Source organism: Lichenostomus cassidix, chromosome 1, assembly GCF_008360975.1.
Source record: "Lichenostomus cassidix isolate B80296 chromosome 1, HeHo_3.0, whole genome shotgun sequence".
Taxonomy (NCBI): domain Eukaryota; kingdom Metazoa; phylum Chordata; class Aves; order Passeriformes; family Meliphagidae; genus Lichenostomus; species Lichenostomus cassidix.
In genome coordinates this window covers 38,154,799-38,178,193 of record NC_139479.1, presented here as the reverse complement: position 1 = coordinate 38,178,193, position 23,395 = coordinate 38,154,799, and the positions used below count along the sequence as shown (strand labels likewise).

Here is a 23,395-nt window from a genome sequence, read left to right as displayed (position 1 = left end):
TGTCAGGCTGGAGAAATGGTCTGGCAGGAACCTCGTATGGTTTAATGAGAGGAACTGCAAAATCCTGCAGTAAAGCCTCTGGCACAATTGGCTCCAGGTGACCCTGTGTGGGCAGGTCAGCTCAGGTGACCTCAAGGCCCCTCCAACTTCAACCATTCTGTGATTCTCTAATCAAGATCTCCTCCTGAAAAGCATAATCTCTGTTCTTTTGCAGCTTCAAACAATCAACAGTTATAGACAGAATTGTAATGTTATCAAAATTCATCTGATTAAACTCCAAAGGGAAAGAATTTCAATTAAGAAACATTTTATTTTGTGCTTGTTCCTGGGTCGATATGCACAACATCCCTCTATCCCCACCACCCCCTGCCTCAACTGCAGAAATCTCAGTAAATAAGGCTGGCAAAATAGATAGAAAAGACCATCATTCAGCAATGCCTTCAATTTTATTTTTTTTTAACAGTGATTTGAAAATGTAAAGCACTGCATAAGTGCTTATTATGAGATATATACATGCCAGCAGAAATAATCAGTCTAACAAAGCATATTCCCCTAATATGGCGCTGCTTCCCACCAGAAAAATCTTGTGTCAGAAAACGAAACCGATCTTTCCTTGGCACCTGTGCCTGGTTGAAACTGGTACACCATATTGTGAGTGGGCATTTTGCCACTCTAACAGATGGACAAAATTGTAAGCATGCCAAAGAAATAGAGTACTTGCTTATTTTTTTAAGCTGGAAAAATATAGTGTTTCTACACAAACCCAAAAAGCGTTGCTCAGATGGTCCCTATTTAGGAGTACATGAAGCCTGAAAGTTTAGGGGCTTCAGTAAAATACCTATGTAAACCATGAGAGCTCCTTCATTTAGACTGCTAGACTTGAGTGTAAGCATTTCTAGATGCATACCCAAAATGTTTCACAGTGTAGAATTGACTGATCCTAAATTTACAAGCAACACATTGACAATGCATTTCAACTCTGTCTTCCTAAACACTAATCCTATTTCAAGAGACATTATTTTCTGGTGTCCTAAAACCACAGGTCAATGAAAACAAACTCCTTAGAAATGAAGGACATGAAGAAAATGCTACATTTAAACTACCAAGTTTAGTTTTATTGTAAAGCCAAACCAACAATATCCAAAGAAATTATTACTAATTCAGACACTTAGGCATTCAGCAGTTCCTTCAAACCCAGCTGAGCAACTTAGGGTCAGCCAGGTGACAGCTTGGAACAGTTTAAGAAGTCACCATCTTCAGGTGAAACACAATAAATGATTCTGTGAAAGCACCTACTCCCCTGAAGGTTGAAGCAAAGTAAGTTATGTTGAGATCTGGCAGGAAGCTTTCTTTTTTAACTGAAATAGATCACAAATACACATATATTCAATTTATGTGCCATGTCTGTGGGGATGGTGTCTTCCAACTAAACTGCTACAAATGCTCTTCTAAGCAAGCTCTAAGATTTCACTGCTTGTGAATTGCTAAGCAAAGGAGGAAGAATTACCTAGTCTTAAAAGATCACACCAGGATCCACTGTTAGAATTAAATTAAGCCCAACATCTCCTTGTGTGTCTCCAAATGTACATGCTACTGCAGCTCAGCTCAATGTTTCACTTAATAATGAAATTACAGTAGGAATGCCATTCCTACACATATCCAGCCATCTCAAACTCATTACATAGAGGCTACACTGAAGGAAGCACCTATCCCCTGAATTACAAGAAGCAAAAGTTAGAATTAATTCTATTAAAAAAAAGTTATTCTTTTTCCTCAGCTAGCTAAAATCATAAAATTGTTAGGTTTTCCACTATTCCCTCCCAATGTGTTCAAATATGGACAGCAGGGCACACAGTTGAAAAATCAGGGCCCACGTTTAACAATAGTAAATACCTGTTGACCAATTGCAAAATAGCTAAAAAATTCCCCACATCTTAACAATGATCTCTTTTACACAGGAGACTTAAATATTTCCAATCTGTAGGAAAACTTCCATAATACAAACTTCCAGCATTCACAAAACTCATCACTACTTTGCATGCTTTATTAAATTAGCAATGAACTAGTAGATGATTAATGGACAACTACACAGAACATAAAAAAGCAGGAACACACAACCAGAACAAAGCAATTTTTAGATGTCATAGTGTATGAGCAAAGAGTTGATCCCCTATTTAATGTCCAGACCAATATTATTCACGTGGACCGAGTCATGAACTCCTCATTTTACATTACTCAGAGATCGCCAACGCAGATGGCAAATACATGCAACTGGATCACTGTCAGAACTGAAGACAAAGGAAGGCAAAAATGAATACTACAGCAGTTTTAAATTGCCTTATGAATTCCCAGAGAAGCTGCATTAAAATTCAACAAAGTTAATAACCCACAATTCCCTTCAGAACATACCTAAACAGTTGTCAGCTCTTGCTGCCTCCAAAGCCTATGCAGTGGATTTGTCCCCACAGTTGTGTTTAAAACAGCAGGACAGAATGAGAACAACAGATTAGTTCCTTGCAATTATAAATGTTATCCTTTCAAAGATGCTAACTTCAAAAATGGTATACTGGGAAAAAGTAACAGAATTGCAGAACTTCAGTAAGACATAATTATAGCCCACATAGAGTGTTAAATGCTTATACTTAAAAAAAAGCTACAGATTCCGGCTAAAAGAAACTGTCTACCCAAAAATCCACTGAAACCACAAATAAATCAGGCAAACAAGCTGCAGTATATCTTGAGGTTTACAAAACCCATTATTTTCCTTTGGAAGTTTTCCAGCTTGACACTGATATTTTTCTGATCTCCTGACTGTTTTTACCATTGCATATACTTTCCCCATAGTACATCCAAATCCTCCTCAAACATTTTATGAGTTCCTACTCCCACACACACACAAAAAAAAATAGAAATCCTTACATTCATTTTCTCAAGTGAAAATAAGCACTAACCAGTCTCTCACACGTGACTTTTGACCCCTTTTCTTTAAAGAATGACAATTCCTTAACTATGGTTATACTACTAAAACATAAACAATTTCTTTTAACTCAGCCATACACAAATTCCACATTACCTTGCTGCAAGAATAGTCACATTCTTTATTAAAGATTTAGATCATCTGTCTGATAATAGCACTGGGATGCTGCTGGTAGCTAAACAATATATGTTACTGACCCAATCATACCAGTAGCACCAACTCAGGCTTTTCAATGTTTGTTTTACTCTGATGCCCACTTGAAGTTCATGAAATAAAAACAGACTGGCATCAAACATGTTTTGGTAACCATATTCAAAAGACAATACAAATGCAAGTCCACAAATCCTACAGTCTTTAGAGTTGTACCCTCTTTTAAGTGCTCCAAAAGAGTCATACTACCATGCATCTATTAGTAACAAAAAAAAGAAAAAAAAATAAAGTCAACCTCTTATAATTCTCCTACTCCTTGTAAAAATTTGGTGAGCTAAGCTCTATATAAATGTGACAGCCAAATCCAGGAACAAAGACACATGCAGTTGACCTACAATTTAGGGCCATGCTTGCCTTTAATATACAAAAATTCCAGCAGGACAAAAAGAAACAGGATGTTAGAACAAAGTGGTACAATTCACCTCTTCTTCTAAGAGAAGAAAGGATACCTTTTCTTTGCTGCTTAGGAGACATTGTCTAAGTCTGCTATTTAAATTAAATGTGCATATTTTTAAATGCATGTTCTTAGATTAAGAGTGAGACAAGCTTACATCTGGGATTGAGTTCCTCAGACTATGCATAATGAAACTCAGCTAAAGTCAGATGGAAGTTCTTTACTCCTTATTTAACCTATTATTTACAGCAGCTAGAAGAACTGTTCACAAAAGAAAGAAATTCATACCCCGAAAATGGAAGCATACAAAGGTAAAAATTTTATTTACTTTACAAACCCACTGAAGAGTCATACTCTGCTACAGCCACTTCCCCATATTTGGTTACCTTTTCCTAAAGCCTTTCATGCAAAGAATCACAGGAACAGCTCAGTTTGGAAGGGGCTTCCAGAGATCACCTGGTCCAATCTTTTGTGGGAATGGGAGCCTAAATGAGATCAACTAGCATCCTGTCAAAATGTATCTTGAAAACCTCCAGTTATGGGAACTTTGCCACATCTTTGGAGAGGTTGCAGTGATTGATTGTTCTTGCTGTAAGAAATTTCTTTCTTATATCAAGATGAAACCCTTCCAAGTCAACTGTACCCATTGCCCCTTGTCTTTGTTGTGTAGCTCATTGTGAAGAGATCCTCCATTCTTTGTAGCTGCCCTTTCCAATACAGATACTTCCCTTTCCTACACAAGCACTCATGTTCAAACAGCTGTAGGTTGGACCAACCTCCTCTCCACAAAGGAAAAAAATTATAATAAGGACGGCCAGTAAAACTGCTTGTGGTCTTTGATGGAGTTCAGCTAGAGGATACATGGGTACAGTGGTGAACAGGACTGGTGTTTGGAGGGACTATGACAAGCTGGAGGAATGGGCCTCATGAAAATCAAACACAGTACCACACAACAATTAAGGCCTGGGCAGCAGCTCTGCAGAAAAAGGTCTGGAGTGCCCGGTTGATGAGCCAATAGTGTGCCTTTGCAGCAATGAAGGTTAAAGACTCAAGTATGTAAATTGCATACAAATTCTTGTGTACAAAGAAAGTCTAAATTTCTTCAAGAAGTTGCTGAGGGAAAAGCAGGCAGTGAAGGTGACAGTAAACATTGAAAACTGATCTGAAAAACAATGCTGGCAGTCTGCAATTTTCCTTGGCAAAATTGCTTAAAAGACACATCTGTTCCCCTATTATGATATAATGTCCAACAAAAATCCGTGAGTGCTGCTTAGTATTTGGTCTTTGCAACATTTTCCTTCTTCTGTATCAATGACACAAATTTCAGTCCAAGAATACTATTACATTGACACTGATTTCTAAAAGCTATCAAACTGGCCTTCACAAGTTGAAGAGTATCCTTAACCAGCACACACATCCTTAATCATTCCTGAGATGTCCTCCATAACAAAATAATTGGAGTCCTATACAATTGTCTCCAATGGTCATCCTAAGAATTTGGCTCTTGAGTTCTTCAAGCGAGGATTATTACCCCTGCCAGATAGAGCTACCTGTCTACCTGACACATTGGAAAACACATAGGCAATATTTTTATTTGTCTATCTTAGTCTACCACTAATAGAAGAAACATCATAAGCACAATCATATCCAATAAAATAAATGAGAAAAGAATAAACTAACAAGCAAGAATCCAAGGCCAATTTTCATCAAGAATCATTAGCGCATTTGAAAGAAACTAAATCAATTTCTTAAAAGAGAAGAAATACATCCAAAGTGAATGGGAATCATCCTAAGTATCATTTGAAATAGTAAAGATTAACTTAAATTTATTATATCAGGAGTAGAAATATGCACAATAGTTCCAAACAGTCTAAACTGAACCAGCAGGAGCTGTTCACAGCATCTTACAGCTCGCTGTGGACTGACCTACTCCCCTCAGCCCACACTAAGGTCTCTGTGATGCCCTAACTATGTTGTTAAGCCAGATCACATAAAGTCAGCTCAGGTACCTCTGAAATACACTGCCAGCTCTGGTTAATCATTACAGGCCATGCCTATTGAACGACAGACAAGCTCTTCACAACACAGCTCCTTGTGGGTTCACCAAATGATCCCTGTATTTCCAGTGGTAGAGCACAGTCAGATACCAGACTGCCTGTCCTGCGTAGTTTTTCATAGTCATGAACTCATGCATTCTTGTGTGCTTATTTAACAGAGCCCCAAGATAATTTCTTCACAACTGTATTTGAACTGCCAACCTGCATTCAGATCAAATAATACAAGACATCTAAAAGCTCACTTGAAAAAACATCTACAAAGGAACTGTTCATGTTAAACACAGCTGTCTTGCAAAAACTCTAAGAGTAACACTATATTCAGCATTATATGCCAGCACTTGCATATTGCAGGAATTTAGAAGTCTTAGTCATATGAATAATTCTTTAAAAATTCATTAAAAATACAAGTAAGGTTCTGAAAGTTGACTCCCATTTGAGACATCCCAGCATAATGGCATAAAGTATAGTAAAATATTTAAGAATATACATTTGTAGGTTTGACTTCTTTCTAAAATACTTATTAAAGTGCTTCATTACACTTCTAAACAACAAAACATTTAGCAAATAAGCCTATCATAAAATGGACTTTTCTTAAAATAAATTCAGTGTTTAATAGGAATTAGGGACAGCAACCTTTCCAGAATTTATAACAATAAATAGCTGCTAAAGCAGGGTTTTCTTGAAAAAAATTATTTTATGAGGGTAAACAAATCAATCTGACATTTTTAATTTTGCTATACTTCACTGAAATGTACAAATGCTGAAAATATACACAACAGAAAATTAAAGGGGCAAACAGGATGCTTACTTTCTCTAAATGCTTTACAGTAGCCAAGGAATGACAACAAGAAGAACAGGGCACACAGTAGGTCTGCTCTGCCAACAATCCCAGCAACCTTAAAAAAAAGAAAAAAAAGATAAGCTTCAAATTATCAGATTTTTATTCTTAGAACACTTGAAGTAAAGGTACACATACAAAGTGAAATATATAATAGAATATAACTGTATAACTTTTTTCATTAACTTGGTTTACTGGGTTAGTTATACCCAGTTTTTTAAGATGTATCCTAACCTAATTTTTATTGGGTATTGCTTAGTATCAACTACATAAATAGCTTTGGTTTATGAAAATTTTATTTATGAATTTTTTTAAGAAATGAAGGAGGACTTCACTGAATAAAATTTAGACTCTACACAATTCCATCTGTTTTTTGGATCAGACTGCATTTCAGTAGAACACTGAGAAAACATGAAAATATAAACCAGTTTGGGTTGGAAGCAACTTTAAATACCATCTTGTTCCAACTCCCCCACCTTTCACTAGACCAGGTTTCTCAGAGCTCCATCCAACCTGGCCTTGAACTCTTCCAGGGTTGGGGCATCTATGACTTCTCTGGGCAACCTATGCCAGAGCCTCACCAGCCACAGAAGAAAGAATTTCCTCCTAATATCTAATCTAAATCTACTCTCTTTCAATTTGAAGCCATTACATGGCTTTGAAGCCAAACATCCTGAACCACAACTAAATTGGCAGCTCTGCTGAAACACAAATCAAGACTGTTCACTTTCAGAAGACAAGCCAGCCTTCAAATTGCAATCTGAACACTCAGAATGGACAAATAGCTTCCAGCTTGCAGATTCAGGGGAAAAAAAAAACCATATTCCCCTTTGGCAGTTTTTTGTGTTATATTGACTGATTGCATTAGAGCTACCTCCAACTGCATCTTGAAACAGAAGCTGTACTAATGCAAAAGAAGCACATCCTGGGACCTCTGTACTCCAGATCTGTGCCGACCTATTTAATTCAAGTGCAATCTCAGGGCTATCTGCAAGCTTTGGTTCAAGCTTTGAAACTGTATTTACAATAACCTGCTGAGCTATAACAAGACACTTTTGGATCTTCAATTCTCAATTATACAAGTGTCAGGATACACCACAATTTTTTGTGAAAATCATGACATGGAGCTGGCAGGGGACTGTATAGGCCCTGAGGTTAGAACCTCACTAGAACATACACCCAGAGCAAGGATCGTGGAAATATCCCTTATTTTTCAGTCTAGCTCTGCTTCCTGGAGTGCTGAGTTCCATGTTCGCAAGAGAGGTACAGAAGCAGGGCAGAGCAGCTACAGGTTTTCTTTTTAAATTCACTTTTTGTGATCATATTTCAGGGACAAAAGCAGAAACTTCAGTTCTTGTACAGTATACCAGCTGTCCTATTTTGCGTGTGGAACAGAAAGAGGAAAGCAAAAAGGAGAAGGGCATTTTTTGTGTCAGGGAAACATGATGGAGCAACTATTTCTAAATAACATCAGAGAAAGAAGTGTAGAGGCATGAGAGTATGAGTGATTTCATTGCAGAGACTCTCTCACTTTTACCCCCAGCTTCACTTGAGCACCATAAAAGAAGAAACTGTTGGACTCCTAAATTCAGTTCAGAAGAACTTCTTGATTTATCTAAAGCTGTGCACCTAACTTCTCTGCTTCTTTTTCTATCACACAAAGGAATTGCAAGAATTAACTCAATAGCTGTGGAGTGCTTTGAAAGGTGAAAATAATGAAGTGTCATTCTGCCCCAGGAGCCGCTCTTGTTAATGAGATAAAAGTTAAGGTGAGCTGACACAATTTCGAAAATGAATGTCCACTTGTAACAACGAAGAGATTAAGGGGCTATGTGGCCTCAGATGACTCCAACAGTACAATGTTACCTAAAATGCAAGGTAAGACAGATTCTGGTAACAAGGCAAACAAAGGAAAAAAACAAACCAGTTTTAAATTAGTATCAGATACATTCTTATGTCCATGACTCATTTAGCATTTCATCACTGAAGTGTTACAAAGAATAGGCCAGTTTTAGAGCAGAGAACTATAGCACAAGAGTATTTACTTGTGGGTAGAAAAATTATAATGTTTTCCTCACATAGGTACTGAAAGCATTATACCTTTCAAGATCTGTTTTACATGACAGTTTGTTTTGCTGTATATACCAAAACCCAAAGCAGCAAACAGACAGATTCTTCACAATTTTATGTCAAAATATGCCATCTCATTTCAAAACCAGGATGTCGTGATACTTAAAACTCACAGGTTTAAAATAATGAGGAATGCTTTATAAGAGATGCTGCCAGACACACACTCATCCTAGAACTGTAGCAGTGCAATGACTGCTTCACTGCAGCAAGATTTATTATTCACCATGTAAATGATTAGAGGCTTTTGTTCATTCCTGGATCTTAGAAGAGGCCTGATTTATAAGGCTACTTTTTCCCCTTCCTCTTCCAATGTTTGTCCAAAGCATATGCAAGTCTTCAAACATCAAATATGCAAGCAGACCACATCACTTGTAATTTATTTGACATGACAAAGGGCTTATTATTTTCATGCTGATTTCAATATATTTTTAGAGTTAAATGGAATGAAGAATAAACTTATAGATATTGATAAAGGAGTCAACAGTAGGTCCTAACAAAGTTAGGATTCAAGTGAGATTTCTCTTTACATATCAGAACATCAAAAGCACTGAAGACTTGTTTTACTTTACTCTGGCATCTAAAACTGGTTTTTGAGAACAAATATGAGTGGCTCTTCTGACACAGTGCACTCTCACAAAGAAGTCATTGTGCAGGCAAGCAAACACCAGAGAATGAATGTCAAGATGTTTTAGCCACACGGCCAGAAAAGATGCCAAATTACTAATGCATAACTTTGCACCATCTCTAGGTCTTCAATATATGCAAAGCCTCCAGTAGCTGAGAGCACAGCTTTCAATAACTTTTTCCCCCATCAACTATGTGCAAAGCAAATGCAAGAAGCCAAAACCATGGCATATTGTGAATAAATGAAAAATCAGTGCCAGATATGTAGAATAAGGTGCACTGAGGATTCACTGTTTACTGCTAGGACAAAACCAAATTAAAGATAGTACTTTTGTAGCTCAGACCTTCCAAACTCTAACAAAAAACAAAACAAAACAAATTCCCGCATTGTGATAATTTTATATTTAATTTATTCATTAATTTATTCCTTATCACAAGATCATGAAAACAGTGACCACATCCAGCAAGCCTACTGGCATAAGACCACAAGATTTTCTTAACTACAAGCCCTGAAGAGCTTTTTAAGAACACCATCTTCTCTTCACCAGAATTTCCACACAAGGACTTTGAGTTCTGGTCAGATATTTTAATTGATTGCTACACATATGCCATACTTCTAGTCTGTATCTTTACGTCTTTGCTTTTGCCTGCACTATTAAAGGGCCCATTACTGTCAAATTTGTGTTCCCCATGTACATAATTACAGACTATGATTAAAAAAAAGAAAATCCTTTAATCTTCTTCATATTAAAAATATAAATCCACGGAGTTTGATCTCTCATGAAACAGGACGGTTTCCAGTCCTTTAATCACTTTCATGGCTCTTCAGAGCACTCTCCATTTTTCCCAGTGTTGCCCTTGCAGCATGCAGGATGCAGAACTGGATGCAGTATCCTAACAGTCACATATAAAGTTCACATAGTGCCCTTATTCCAATTTTATCGCAACGCAAATGGAAATGAAAAGTAATTAGGGAAACTTGGTACTGTAGTACAGAAGGAGTGCTATCCTCCTTCAATTATTGTACTTAAATGATTTATCTTCCTTAATAAGGTCTAGCTTGGTGGAATTACAAGCCTTGGAAGTACTAACCATAATATTTGATTGTTCTATTAAGACAAGTGCCAAGAGAAGCGTTAAGAATATATAAAAGCAATGTGTGGAGCATAAGGCTATGCCAGAATTAATTAGTCAAGATGGTCAAGAACTTCTAAAATAAAAATCTGTGGAGATAATTATTCAATACTTACACACTCGGTGTGCACTGGATGTACAGCAAAGAGCAAAGCAGCAAGAAGAGAGGACTTTGGAGCCAGGTTTAGCCGTCTTCCTTTGTTACTGAATTGCAGTCCACCCAATAATATGGAGAACACATCAACCATCAACACTGAGATAGTACAATGCAGTATTATATTGATGACATGGAAACCAACTGGGTAGAAGCCTCCAGCAAAAAGGTAATTAATTCTATACAGAAACAAAAATATTAAGGCTAGGAATTACAACAATGGTTAAAAATATATTAATAGAAAAACTAAACAACCTCATAGCAAGGCCGTATCAGACATATGCACACAAAAATAAAGCCGACGCATTTCAGTACACATGGTGTTCCATTTAGCCACCACAACCGTGTAGTAACAACATCCCAGTCTTTACCAAGGTATTCACATGAAATATCATATGGCTACAGCATCTATCCCCCCAAAGAGGTACGTTTGTACTATTATGTTATTCATACCTATAGTTACTTAGAATTGGCTTTGGGCAACGATGTAACTTCAGTGTTGCAACACAGGAGTGTCCTGGGGATAAACAACCAAGCTGACTGGGGTACACTCCTGGGCTTAAGAGCAGCCAACTTGATGAAACTGTGTTAATTAAATCCATACAGTGAGGAAACTAATATGCACTGGGACAATGATTTCCACTGACATACAGTCTGAAAGAGGTCCTAACATTTGGACTGACAATGTGGAAACCATCTGGGTACAATCAGTATCCCCCCAGAATGCAGTCAGTTAGCACCTCTTAGTAACTGATTTGTGAGATTGGTTAGAGAGACATTTCATCCAAGTATTAGAATCAGAAGGAAGTGTAAGAGAAAATTCAGTCTAAACCTTTATTCAAGATAAGAACTCTGCAGTAAAATGGAGGCTGAGAAGAAAAGGGGGAAATACCTTGCTATTATCGATATACTTTTGTCAGTAGGAAAGATACACAGAAAGTTAGTTTGAATAGGGGATTTTAAATAGTTCCTTTGTTCAATCTGCATCTGGTATAAATGAAATCTATTTAAAAATTTAACCTATTATAAATATGATACACATAAAAGTTGGAGCTTAGGGAAATTAAGGAAACCCATTTCTTACTTGTGAAAATAGCATTTTATGGACCATCTCCACAGGCCCATCTATATTTTCAGATATAGTAATGATTGTATCCCAGTTCACTCTTTAAACAAACCAGAATGTTATTAGAGATGGAATATACCACAGAGACCTTGGAAAAAAAAAGGAAAGCATGTGCTGTGTAATGCACTGAAAGCTTTAATAGGTTTAGGACTCTGACACATTCTATCCAGTTGCCTATTTTTCTTGATGAGAATGAAGTCCAATAGACAGTGAAACCCACAGTGCTAGGTACTTAAAACACTGACACTATGCTAAAGGGTCAAAGTTTTTGCTTGAATATGAGGAATAGGAGTGAGCATACTTCTTCTGCATGCACTCAGTCCCTGGCTTGGAATGGACAGCTGCAGAATGAGCACCAAGTTCCTGTCAACACCAGAGTTACATGGGGAAAATGAAGTTAAGACTGAGTCCTCAGAGATTCTCTGCATTACTCTGCCCAATTTCTACATGGTCTACTGTTTGCTCATATCTTTGTGCAAAAAACATGAGCTAAGCATCTACAAAAGTAATCCTCTTAAGCATTTAGTTATTTGACAAAACCAGCAAGTTATATATATATAGGCAGATATTTCACTGACTAAGATTCTCAGACACAAACACTTAAGTTAGAATATTGGAGGGAAGAGGTGGGAAGACCATCCAGTGAGCTGATGGAAAAAGATCACAGTATCTTGATGCTATTTATAAAATAAACCATTTGACAGGTCAGCAGGAAAGCAGAGAACAAAAACTACAATAACAGTATAAGTGGCAGCATGGCTAAGTAAAGGGAACATACACCTCCTAGAATTCTTTGATGATGTGACATACTAAACCACACTGCCCCTAGCACCAGGTATAGAAGAGCATTAAGATGAAATCTCTGAAAAGTAGATAGAAATACAGAAATTCATAATAATGTGTATTTTGGGAAAGAAACCATTGGAAAATTAAAACTCAATTTGAGATTAAAGTAGTGAACTCAAAAATCATATTCAGGAATGGTATCCAACTACCCTCCAGCTACTGTTTCTCTCCTTTTCTGTTGTTTCCTGCCTAAATTCAGTTGAATCAATATAGGTTAAAAAATATTCAGACCTTGAGCAAAAATACAAGTCTCACCTGAAAGTTAGGACAGTTAGCGGTCGATATGACTTATGACTGGTATTGCTGCTGAGTTTGCTACCCCAAAAGTCATGATACCACAGGTCACCAAGTGGGGTTTCTGCCCTGAGGTCCTAAAAGGAAACAATAAATTACCAGATTCTTAACATTTTTCCTTTGTTCAAAGCAGCTAAAACACAAACAAGTTCTAACTAATACATGCTCACACTAACATGGACATAGCAGGAATTTTGTTGTCTCACTACCAACATTTGACCCAAGGTACCCAAGTTTGCAGTGAAGGTCAACTTGAATGCATTGTAAAGGCCATGATCTTGGATTCTGTAAGTAGGCATAACTACAGGAAATTTAGAGCTATATTCTCATCAGTTTATAACCTGGTCAATAGCTGAGATATGAAACACATAAGCCTCCTTACCTTACAATTTTGTAAAAATCAAAGGTATACCTTTGATTGAAAGTATAGGCCATCTTGCAAAGATGACCAGCTACAAACTGCTGCAAAATAGCCATTTTTTCTACCACTGTCAGTAGCATAATGACTAATGAAAGCATGAAATCAAGGAGACTAAAGGTAGAAAACAACAGTTAGCTCTTTTTGAAGCCCTGCTTTGCACAGGACTATTCAAATAGTTGAGGTTTTTTTAACTCTTAATACATGAAATCAAGAACCAACATCTCTATTTACTGCTCTAAAAGATTAAAAGACAAAAAGGTAATGAATTATTTTAATTTGGGGTGCAATAGGGGCCTATTAAAAAAACAAACAGCAAAGAAAAGGTCTTGCTTGTTTGCTTTTCCCTTTTATCTCAAAGCCACGCTGATAATGTAGGGTATTAAATGGAAAGCATACACTTTGGAGAGGAAAAATAAGGATCTTGGTAGCCTCAGTTTTCTATGAGGACAAGCTTGGAAGCTCAAACTAACATATACTTGCCCCTCTTCTGTTTCCCTGGCACAATGAAATACCAATTTATGCTACAGCAAGGTACACACAGGTTAAAGGCACTTGAGACAGAATCCAAGAAGAAAACTGTACTGGTTAGTACGACACCTGCAATCAACAAGTTACTCTACACCCACTTTCTGTCCTCAAATTATTTGAGACCAACAAAACCAGGGAGTTTAACATGACAGTGCAAACACAAGTAAGCAGACAAACTGGCCTGCTAACCCCATGAAAAGTCTTAAAAAACCTGGTGCCCCTGTCTTATTATTCCTACAATTCCATCTACTTACAAGATTCCCACATTGCAATTCCCTTGGTTAACTAATTCCAGATCCTCTCCAATGCTGCTACCACCTCACCTGCTTCTAGAGTACCTTAAGCACTTCCTGTGGTCTCCAGTACCTTCCATCTCACCCCTAGCTAGTATTTTTGGCCTGCCAAAAAAGCAGCACATGCTCCCAAATTACAGCCAAATTGCTGGACCGTGATGTTTGGCTGCTGCTAAACCGAACTTAAAATAACTAATTTTTTCTTGCTTCTCTCTTAACATATTCTGACTTTCATCCATTCTCCCCCCCAAAAAAAATATCCAGGAAGAGATTTATTTCTATCACTTGATCAAATTTGGCCAGTATTAGACAACTGATTAAAAAAAATTAGGAAAGGGAAGTAGGCTAAAATTCCTAGCACACTGTCAAATGAACTGAAGCATTCTCTAATAGGTTACTAATCAATACACAGAAAAGAGAGCAGAGCTAAAACTGCAGTATGAAAAGTCCTAGACTGCAGCTGTCAATTAAGGCACTCTCAGGGAAATTCTTAAGAAATCAAGACTCACAGGGGATCCTATTTTGGCTTAAGAATTATCAAGGTAAAAAATTTCTTCACACTCTCACAGATGTTTCTGCTGCAAAGCAATAGCTAAAAATTTCTTTCATCTCCCAGGTCTGCAATTTTAGCCTTAGGCACCTAAATTCCTGTTCCATTCTTCATTGGTATGCAAGAACCCTAAAGGTCATTATTTGACTCTCAGAGCAGGAACACACTCAACCAGCAGCTCACTAAATCAATACAGCCAGCTTTTCCAGGGGCAAGCTGGGACAGGGATGTACACCAACATCTATTGAAGTCTTTGTGCTCTGCAGGGGACAGTTGTCAGAGGGTGGTGTGGCCCTCAGACTGTTTTTCCAACCAGCAGCACTGCTCTTTATGTACATAAGGTCTATGAAAGACATACTTTTATACATTTTAGTACTGAAAAAGAGAAGTATGTCTTCCATGTCACAGATGGTCTTCAGTAACTTGAGATGGGAAATGTATTTGAGATGTACAAGGCTTGATTTTCTGTTCCGCTATAATCAGCCTTCTTTTGTCTTCCATCGGAAGAATGCAGGGAAAGCTGAATGCATAGAATTACTTAGTGATTAGATTACACTTCCATATGACCTAAAAATCTTCAATCATGTATCTTGCTCTTGTATCCAAGTTCTGTGAGAAAGTTTCCTACAATAATTTTCCTACTTAGTGAACTTACCCTAAAATAGGAACAGTTTGTTCCAAGAGACACAGCTATTTAAAAGTCACATATGATTTCTCTTTAAAAAGCAAAAGTAGCTATCAAAGAATCTCTAAATATTTGATTAGCAGCAGCTTACGGACAGCAGAGTTCAAGATTTGAAGAAAGGTCAGTTTTCCTTTATAAAGGCTAATGGAAATGACATATTGTGTCTGAAGCTCTGCTTAATCCAACTGTTTGTCTTGCCAAGCTAGTAAACAAATAAAGACAAAAGTCACTCTTGTGTACCAGTTAAAATGCTGCTTAAAATGATAAGAAAGCATCTGGAAAGCAGCCTTTAACTACTATAAAATCTAATAATGGAATGTTCCATGATACAAAAGGCATGGGGTCAACTAAATGTGTATCTTGCTAAAAAAAAACAATAAAAGAAACAAAAGATTGGGATGATGGCAGCTAGTAAATTAACAAAAAGGGCACTGTGTACTACCTAAGAAAATACTAGTGTACCATTGCTCAGTAAATCCATTAAATAGGAATAAAATATGCTGTGCTTTGTTTAATAAACTGTGCCATTGCTAGACAATCTCCCTCCCCATTAAACTGGTAAACTTGTTGTCTCTGCATTTCTCTTGTGGATTTTGAATTTCCATATATCCATATGACCCCTGTGCCAAAATGATATTGCCGCAAAATCCTCATTTAATTTCTAGGGAATAATAGAGGATTTTGATGTGAAAAATAGAATTAGCCTCACAGTTTTTCAAACATACAGACTACATATGAATTAATTTACTTTAGCAGTTGGTTGAATTTCTCAGCATTGCCAACAGCTAGAATCCTGGTGCAATTTGTTGGGTTGCATAGATAAGTTGAGACATTTTTAGAATAAAGACTAAAAAGAAATGGAGAGAGATTACAAGTGTGGAAATCACACATTAACAAAACAACCCGCCTTGTTTCAACACCAGTCTTTTGTTCATTCTTTCAGGAAATTAAAATATTATAAACAGGTCCCAAATAAAACTTTGAAGAATGAAACACTGCCAGGAGCTGTGCAATCTAAAATAAAATACTACTTTAAAAAAAACCCAAAACAACAATGCTACAGGTTCTTAATTTGTCTACAGTAATCTGTCAAAAGCTTTGAGAATTATTTCCATGTTGACAGATGTATTTCCCCCCCCCATACATTTATAACTGAAGGTATGATGACTTACACATGCATGATAGAAATTTGTCTAAGGAAACAGTAACTCTGCATGTTTCTAAAAGGCACATTGTGATAAGTTGCCTCTAAATCTTGTGCAAGGGAAAAAAAGAAAAAAAAAGTGAATTGTGTTCAGTATGAGTCTCCAGATTACCCTCTTTGTAACCCCATGGCTCCAGGAAAACAGAACCAACAGATAAATGTGATTATTTTTATCCTGTGCTTCTCTTTCTAACAAGTACTTTCCAGAACAGCATAAAAGCTGTAACACCAATACCCATCCACGTGCCCAGGCTCACTCACTGCTACATGTGATCCTATGAAGTGCCTCAGCAATTGAAGACACTCCACTGCTCAAAGTCAAAAGAATTTCAGCTAGAAGTTTGAGGCACATATTAATTTCTAAGCATTTCAAGGTCTGTTCATTGCATGTATGGTCAGTTTTTAAATGGAACACAAGAATACTCCGCCTCTATTTCAGAAAAATACTGTTGTCACAGGAACTTTAAGTGGGAAAGGAGCATAGGCAAAGGGAGCCTTGCTTGCTCCTGTAACATTTTTATGATATAAACTACACATGGAGACTCCCTGTACCCTACAATAGCTTAATGATGCACTATGTACCTGCAACCAGACTAAATTTATTCACCAGTCTTATTAATCTGTGACCCTGAGAAAATAATGAACAAAATCTCTTATTAACATCCATGGGTATCAGAAAAATTTACTGTACATTCTCACTGACTTAGAAATGAGTATAAAATTAGACCTATTGGCAGTCTTGATGCACCGGTACCCTTAAATCAGGCTTACTTTAAAAAACACCAATTAAAACAAAATGGAAAAATGAAGTTTAAAAAAAAAAAGGAATTTATGAAAGAAGCTCTTTACTAGGCTGAAACTTCTGGGCCTGTTTAGATAACTGTTGCATTCATTATTTCTTTTCCTTTTATGCCAAAGGGCATGAGGAATAAAAGAGAGACCAACCTTATTATTGATGATGGCTTCAGAATCATCAAAGACAAAATCTCCATCATAGCTGTTAGCAAAACAGAGGAAGGAAATTAACGCCACAACCATTTTAGCCCAGTATGATGGAAGGAGGAACCAAGATACGTCATGGTCCAGATTAGGTTCCATTTGTGCCATTCTGTGAGATGCTTGTTCCAAGTTGGGAGCTTCAGCATTATGTTGGTTGAAAATCTGGAAGAAACACATACAAATGCACGGTTACAGCTCTAATTCACTAAAAAAAACTTAAAAAGGAAAGCTGGGCTGGGAGAGGAGATGAAGTTTCACACAGCCTTACATTTTTTCTCTAAGTGGCTTTCATAGTACAGACCTAAACATAATTTTGTACTTCAAATGGGGAAGCAAAGGCAGAATTTCTCATGGTTGGAACAGAGAGATAAATACAAGAAATCCTTAGATGCTAAGGTAAAACTTTGGCACAGACGAATTCTAAAACCTGGAGCAAATTACTGTTTTTCTGTTTCTGACTGTTCTTTTCAAGTAATACAAACAGAGGCATCAGGGGGACTGTGGAGCATTTATAAAGTTCTGTAGAGAATGATAAACATTATAATTTCCTTCCACGTGTGAAAAGCAAACATTGTCGAAAGAGCTCAGCTCTCTTCAGTTAATCAAATTATTGGACCTAGTCTTACACATCCCCCATGCAGGGAATTCATACAAACATCACAGACGAACATATGGAGATAGCAGTTAATGGATTAGGCCCTAAATCTCAACAGTTCAAGCAATGAGACAAGACCCATAGAATTAGGATGGGGTTAGTGTTCACTAGATCACTGTGCACACCTCAAGTACAGCTGGAATTCCACTGCTGCATTCATGGGCTCATGAGGTTGCTGAGGCAGATGAAAAAAGACCCTGCAATCCAAGCACACTGAGTGATACATGAGTGTGGTACAGGTACTAAGGCTGGAGGTTTGCATCCATGAGCCACCTTTACTTGGATGGCCCTCTGTGGATGCTCCAGGGCCAGCCTTCTGTCTGCTCTACTATTCTTTCTCTGCTTCTTGGGTGCTCAGACACTACCATGAGTAGTCTTATTATCAAGTTCTGGCCAGGGAAGGAGATTATGAATGGAAAACTGCAGTAAAGCTGGGCAGAATATGACCTTTTCATTTTGTAAGCCCAAAGAATGACAGGCACATATAGTAGCCTATCTTCAGTTTCTTATTTATTTGCTCATTAAATCAACTGTTGTGCTCCTGAAAATATTGTATTTAATATCTTAATACAGAAAAATAGAAAATCTAGAAAAATAGCTCCAGCGCACCCCTGAAAACATTGTATTTAATGTCTTTATGCAATCTAGGAAAACAGCTCCGATCATCTGGGTTCTGGAACAGAGCTGACCATGAGGGCTGCTACAGCAATTGCACTGTAGCTTTCTCCTTTTGCAACACTGCACTCCGGTCTCCGCATATTCCTGCACACACCTGGAGCTGTGCACCCGACAGGCTGGAGCTCCTTGGCTGGGCAAAGCTGCTGCTTTAAGAGCAAAACCTTTTCTCAGAGTAGTTCACCCTTGCGCTCGTAGTTTGGCGGAGACAAAGACAGAAAGCGTGGCTAAGAGAAGTGCACAGCATCGCTCCCAACAGCACGGATACGGCATCAATACGCAGCACGCAATTAAAATATCTAATCCACTCAAAATTCATCTCGCCCTGAAAGTTTCTCCCATTACGCTTGCTCTATTTATCCGGCGCACAGCTGCTGCCAGCCCAACTCCCCGCGGAGCAGGAGGCCGGGCCGTGGGGAGCTCCCTGCGCAGGGCACGGCGGTGACCGCACGGGCGCTGCGAGCACCCACGGGGACCGCCACCTCCCTGGGAGCGACACACGCGACACTGCCCGGCGGCGGGGCACAGGGAGGGAGCCTCCCCGCCGCCCTCCCCGGGGAAAGGCGAGCCCGAGCCGACCCGGAGAGCAGCCGCCCCGCACCGCAGGCACCCCGCGGCGGGGCGGGCACGGTGCGTCCCGCCGGAGAGCGGCGGCGCCGCGGGGGTGGCTCGCACCCAGGGTGGCACTGGCCGTGCGCGGAGCCCCGCAAACTTGGGGGCGTCCCGGGCAGCCGGCGGGCGGTCCCGGCAAGGAGCCCGCCCGGAAAGGCAGCGGCGGCTGCGGGGTAAGGGGTGAGGCTGCGGGGCAGGCGAGCCCCGCCGGGAGTTTGGCAGTGGCCCTGCCCCGCTCGCCGCTCCCCTTTTGTCCTGGCGGCGACGGCTCCGCCGTAGGGGGTGGCCCGTCCCGTCCGGCCCTCAGCCCCCCCGGGCCGGTCCCGCCAGCGAACCGGGCACCGGCGAGACTCCCGTTCCCCCGAGCGGCGTTACCTGCGAGGACGCGGAGCCCGCGCGGCATCTCCCACCCGGGAGCGAAACTCTCCCGCCCGGCGAGCCCCGAGCCGGAGCGGCCGGCGGGGGAGGGGCCGCGGTGGCTTCGCCTCCGGGAAACATCCGTTCAGCCCATTGGCCGCCGCGCCGCCCCGCCCCCGCATGGCCACGCCCCCTGGGGCATTCCCGCTCGCCCATTGGCTGCGGCCGCGGTGACGCGCCGTGGGCGGGCCCGGGCGGGCGGAGCCGGCAGCTCACTCGCGGAGGCAGCGCGGCCGGTGCGGGTCGCTCCCCCTTCATCCCAAACTCCGCGCTCCGCGCTCAGGCGGGGCCGGGCGGGCTCCCCGCAGCATCCGCCGCCACCCGCGCCCCGCTCCCGGAGCGCGCCCACCCGCTCTGCCCCGGCGGTGGTCGTTGCCCCGCGCATCTGGCTGGCCCCGGGGCGGGGGGCGGCTCGGGTGACCGGGGAGAGCGGGGACTGCCCGGCACGGGGGGCGGGAGAGCCCCGGGCCCCCCACTCGTCTCGCAAATGCCACCTCCCTTGGCGGCGGTGCTGATCCGGAGCCGGCGGGCGGTGGCCGGGACGGGTGTCGGGGTGTGGGCGCCCGGGCGGTAGCGGGGTGAGCTGGGTGCTTGGGTGGAACGCTCTGCCGGTCTGTAAGAGGCGCTGGGTTGTTGCAGGGTGCTCTGCGCAGGACAGCTACCGTCAGGAGACAACAAAAAGGCTGTATATGGTGTAGTTAATTCGTACGTTTAAACATCACCGCGATTTCCTTGTAAGAAAGTGGGATTAAACACTGAACTGGTAGCACCAAATGTTCGGCAGAAGCTTCTCCAAAAAAAAGCCATTAAAATCTTAATATGCTGAAATTGGATGAGAACTCCTGGCTGTGTGCCAGGCAGTGACATACAATTTGGAGTGGGATTTTAAAGATGTTTGCATTATCAAGCGTCAAATTAACAAGGTTATCTCATGGCTCCTTGGGGGCTTTAACTCCCGAGTGGCAGCATGGCTTTGGGAGGGCTTTGGTGGCTGCCACCCCTGACTGTCTGTGACACCTGCTTTGGAACATCTGCTCTGCAACACGGGCAGCTCGGCTGCGTGTGAGGCAGCAGCTGAGCCAGCACAATTGCCAGGCTCCTATATTATTCAGCTGTACATGTGGAGCTCCTGCTTTTAAGATGGAAGTCTGTAACTTGTGCCTGTTTAACAGCTACCACAAAGCGTCTGAGGTGCTTCTTGGTGGTGAAGCAGTGGAAAGCCAGTGACACGCTGTCATCAAGCATGCAAAGCTCTGTGAACTGATTGCAGACTTCTGGTCCCTGTGTTACTGGAGCTGAAATAGATACACAAAGACCAGCAGATCAGTAATTTGAGCCTTGTGCTTTAAAATGATCTCGTCTGTTCTGGCCTTGTCCCTGACTTAGTGATCTAAGTGGGCGCCATGAGGAAGCTTTGTGTTTTGTAATTTGCCGTCATGAAATGGTAGAGGTGAAAGATGCCTTTTTGGCTTTTGGGTCATTGTGCCTTATAAATGCTAGGTAAAACATGAGATAATCAGCAAAAGCATGCTTTCTAGGTTTTTGCTTCTACAATCAAAAGCATTGAGATTTATATCACTTCCTAAAAACAGCCGATTTGGCATATTAGTTCATTATAAGGAAGTTCTGGTTGATATTTTCTGACCTTTTCCTACTGTTTCAACTTCCACCCCCAAACTACCTCAAATATGTATTATCAAGTCAAATTCTTGTCAACAAGAATTCTCAAATTCAACAATCTTCCTGAGATTGCAATATTTATTGACTTTTTAATTTGTATTTGCTAACAGAAGTGCCCCAGCTTAGAAGAGAGGGGCCCAATCTAGAAAGAAATTCCTTAGTTAGAAAAGGCAGCATTTCATGTATTCAATCCTATCGTCTATAACTTCTAATGAAGTAAATGAAATTTCAGTTCATGCTTAAGTTTGCCCATATGTAAGAATTTATTTCAGTTTAAGCATATGTAAATATATGTAAGATTCTGTGAATCAAGGTTGAGATTCACTTCACCAGACTCACTGTGGCAATTGCCAGACTTCTACTATTTGAGTCACTTTCAAATTTCTGTTTTGTTCCGTAGCTAGTTTGACTTTATCACATTTGCTGATGTATTTATTTCTACTAATGGCCCATTCAAATCACATACTCGTCTTAGTAGCTCCTTTGCTCACATTTCTTAGACATCTGCACATCCTTGATCTATGCTTTATAACTGGAATTTCATTTGTTCAGTGTGTCTGCTGATATCATCAGTTCTGGTCAAGTATATTTATTTCCACATAGCCAGATGCACAGATGGTATAAATAACCTAATCACCACTTATGTCAATACAACAATAGTGATTAACATTTCCTTATGAACTAGTTAGTGCATGCAGAAGGCTCTGCTTCCCATTATTTTCCTTTTCAAAATAACCCTTTTTCTTAGAGCTTTATTATTTTGCTTTTTATAATATTGCAGCTTTTATGATGATCTTCTGTTTTAATTAGCATGAAGAACTGCAGAGCAAATACCTGTTCTGGAGAGTTCCCTGGTTCCCTCAAAATCTGATTCAGATCAGCTACAGTTGCATAATTTATCTCCACTCTGCTTCTTCAGAGGGTTATTATGGCACTTCAATTTGAAACAGTTCCTAAATACAACATTTTTTTTTTTAATCTGCAATTTCTGGGAGGGTTATGTGTATGAAGTGAATATCTCCTTGCTCTGTAGTTTTCTCAGCATGCTAAATTGATCTGCCTAAGTGGCTATTGCATCCTTATTTTTAGCAGCCTGCCATTGCAGATCTGCACAAAGGCCAGCCTTTCTCTTGTAAGAAAGGAGTGTACAAAACCCATCATATTTCAAGGGATCAGCACTTGACAGTATCACAGTGACTTTGCAGACGAGAGAATAAAATGTCAGGGACTGTGGTAATGCAGGATTCAACCAAAACGTTTCAGAAGCTTTAAAAGGCTGTCAGTTGCTACTGCAGTTGTTTTTGGAACAGCTGCATCTTCTCCATCCCCTGGATTTTGCCATCATAAGTGTGTCTGTGGCCACTGAGAGCAACTGCTTGTGGCTGTAGGTAACCAGCTGGTCGCTACCTGTTCCATGGCTGGGGCATGCACAGGTATTATATATGCAAATATTTTCATAAATAATAGGCATATTTGCACTAGTATTGTTAATTGTATTTTGATGGTCTCTTCCTCTAGATAACTGCTGTCCCAATTAATTACTCTGTATGAGGTATTTTAAGTAGCAGAAGGTCCTAGGCAGCTTGTTTTGTTTGTCATGTGTTGTACATGTGTGTGTGTGTCTATATGTACACATACATATGTAGAGACAGGCAAACTCATTTGTCTTGAGCTGCTGCAGTGTTGATCAACTTTAAGTCATAAAAACAAATTAGAAATGAAACAGAAGTTAAACAGGATTGTTGCAAGAGGAGTGTAGTGAATGGAGTCTTGTTTCATGTTTTTTCTGTGTCTCATCTTCCTACACCTCCTTCCTTTACTCACTGTACTTCCCCTGGTGACCCATATAAGTCATCTTCATTAAGATCCCTCAATATGCCTCACTCTGCTTT

General features: G+C 40.1%; 1 protein-coding gene across 5 annotated transcripts in view; it reads right to left on the bottom strand.

Moving 5' to 3' along the window:
- Nucleotides 1-19,874, bottom strand: part of TMTC4 (transmembrane O-mannosyltransferase targeting cadherins 4) — a 55,658-nt gene extending 35,784 nt beyond the window's left edge. For 2 of the 5 annotated variants that reach the window (XM_085057073.1, XM_085057081.1), the window contains exons 1-5: nucleotides 19,782-19,874; nucleotides 17,411-17,626; nucleotides 12,746-12,861; nucleotides 10,481-10,697; nucleotides 6,447-6,534 (exon numbers count right to left, since the gene is read on the bottom strand). In XM_085057073.1, the coding sequence (XP_084913199.1) occupies nucleotides 6,447-6,534; nucleotides 10,481-10,697; nucleotides 12,746-12,861; nucleotides 17,411-17,572 (583 nt within the window). In that variant the 5' untranslated portion in view covers nucleotides 17,573-17,626; nucleotides 19,782-19,874. Of the gene's footprint in view, nucleotides 1-6,446; nucleotides 6,535-10,480; nucleotides 10,698-11,602; nucleotides 11,715-12,745; nucleotides 12,862-17,410; nucleotides 17,642-19,781 lie in introns of those variants that run through there. The other 3 variants (XM_085057065.1, XM_085057098.1, XM_085057089.1) reach the window with 3 other exon arrangements.
- Nucleotides 19,875-23,395: the final 3,521 nt, after the last annotated feature.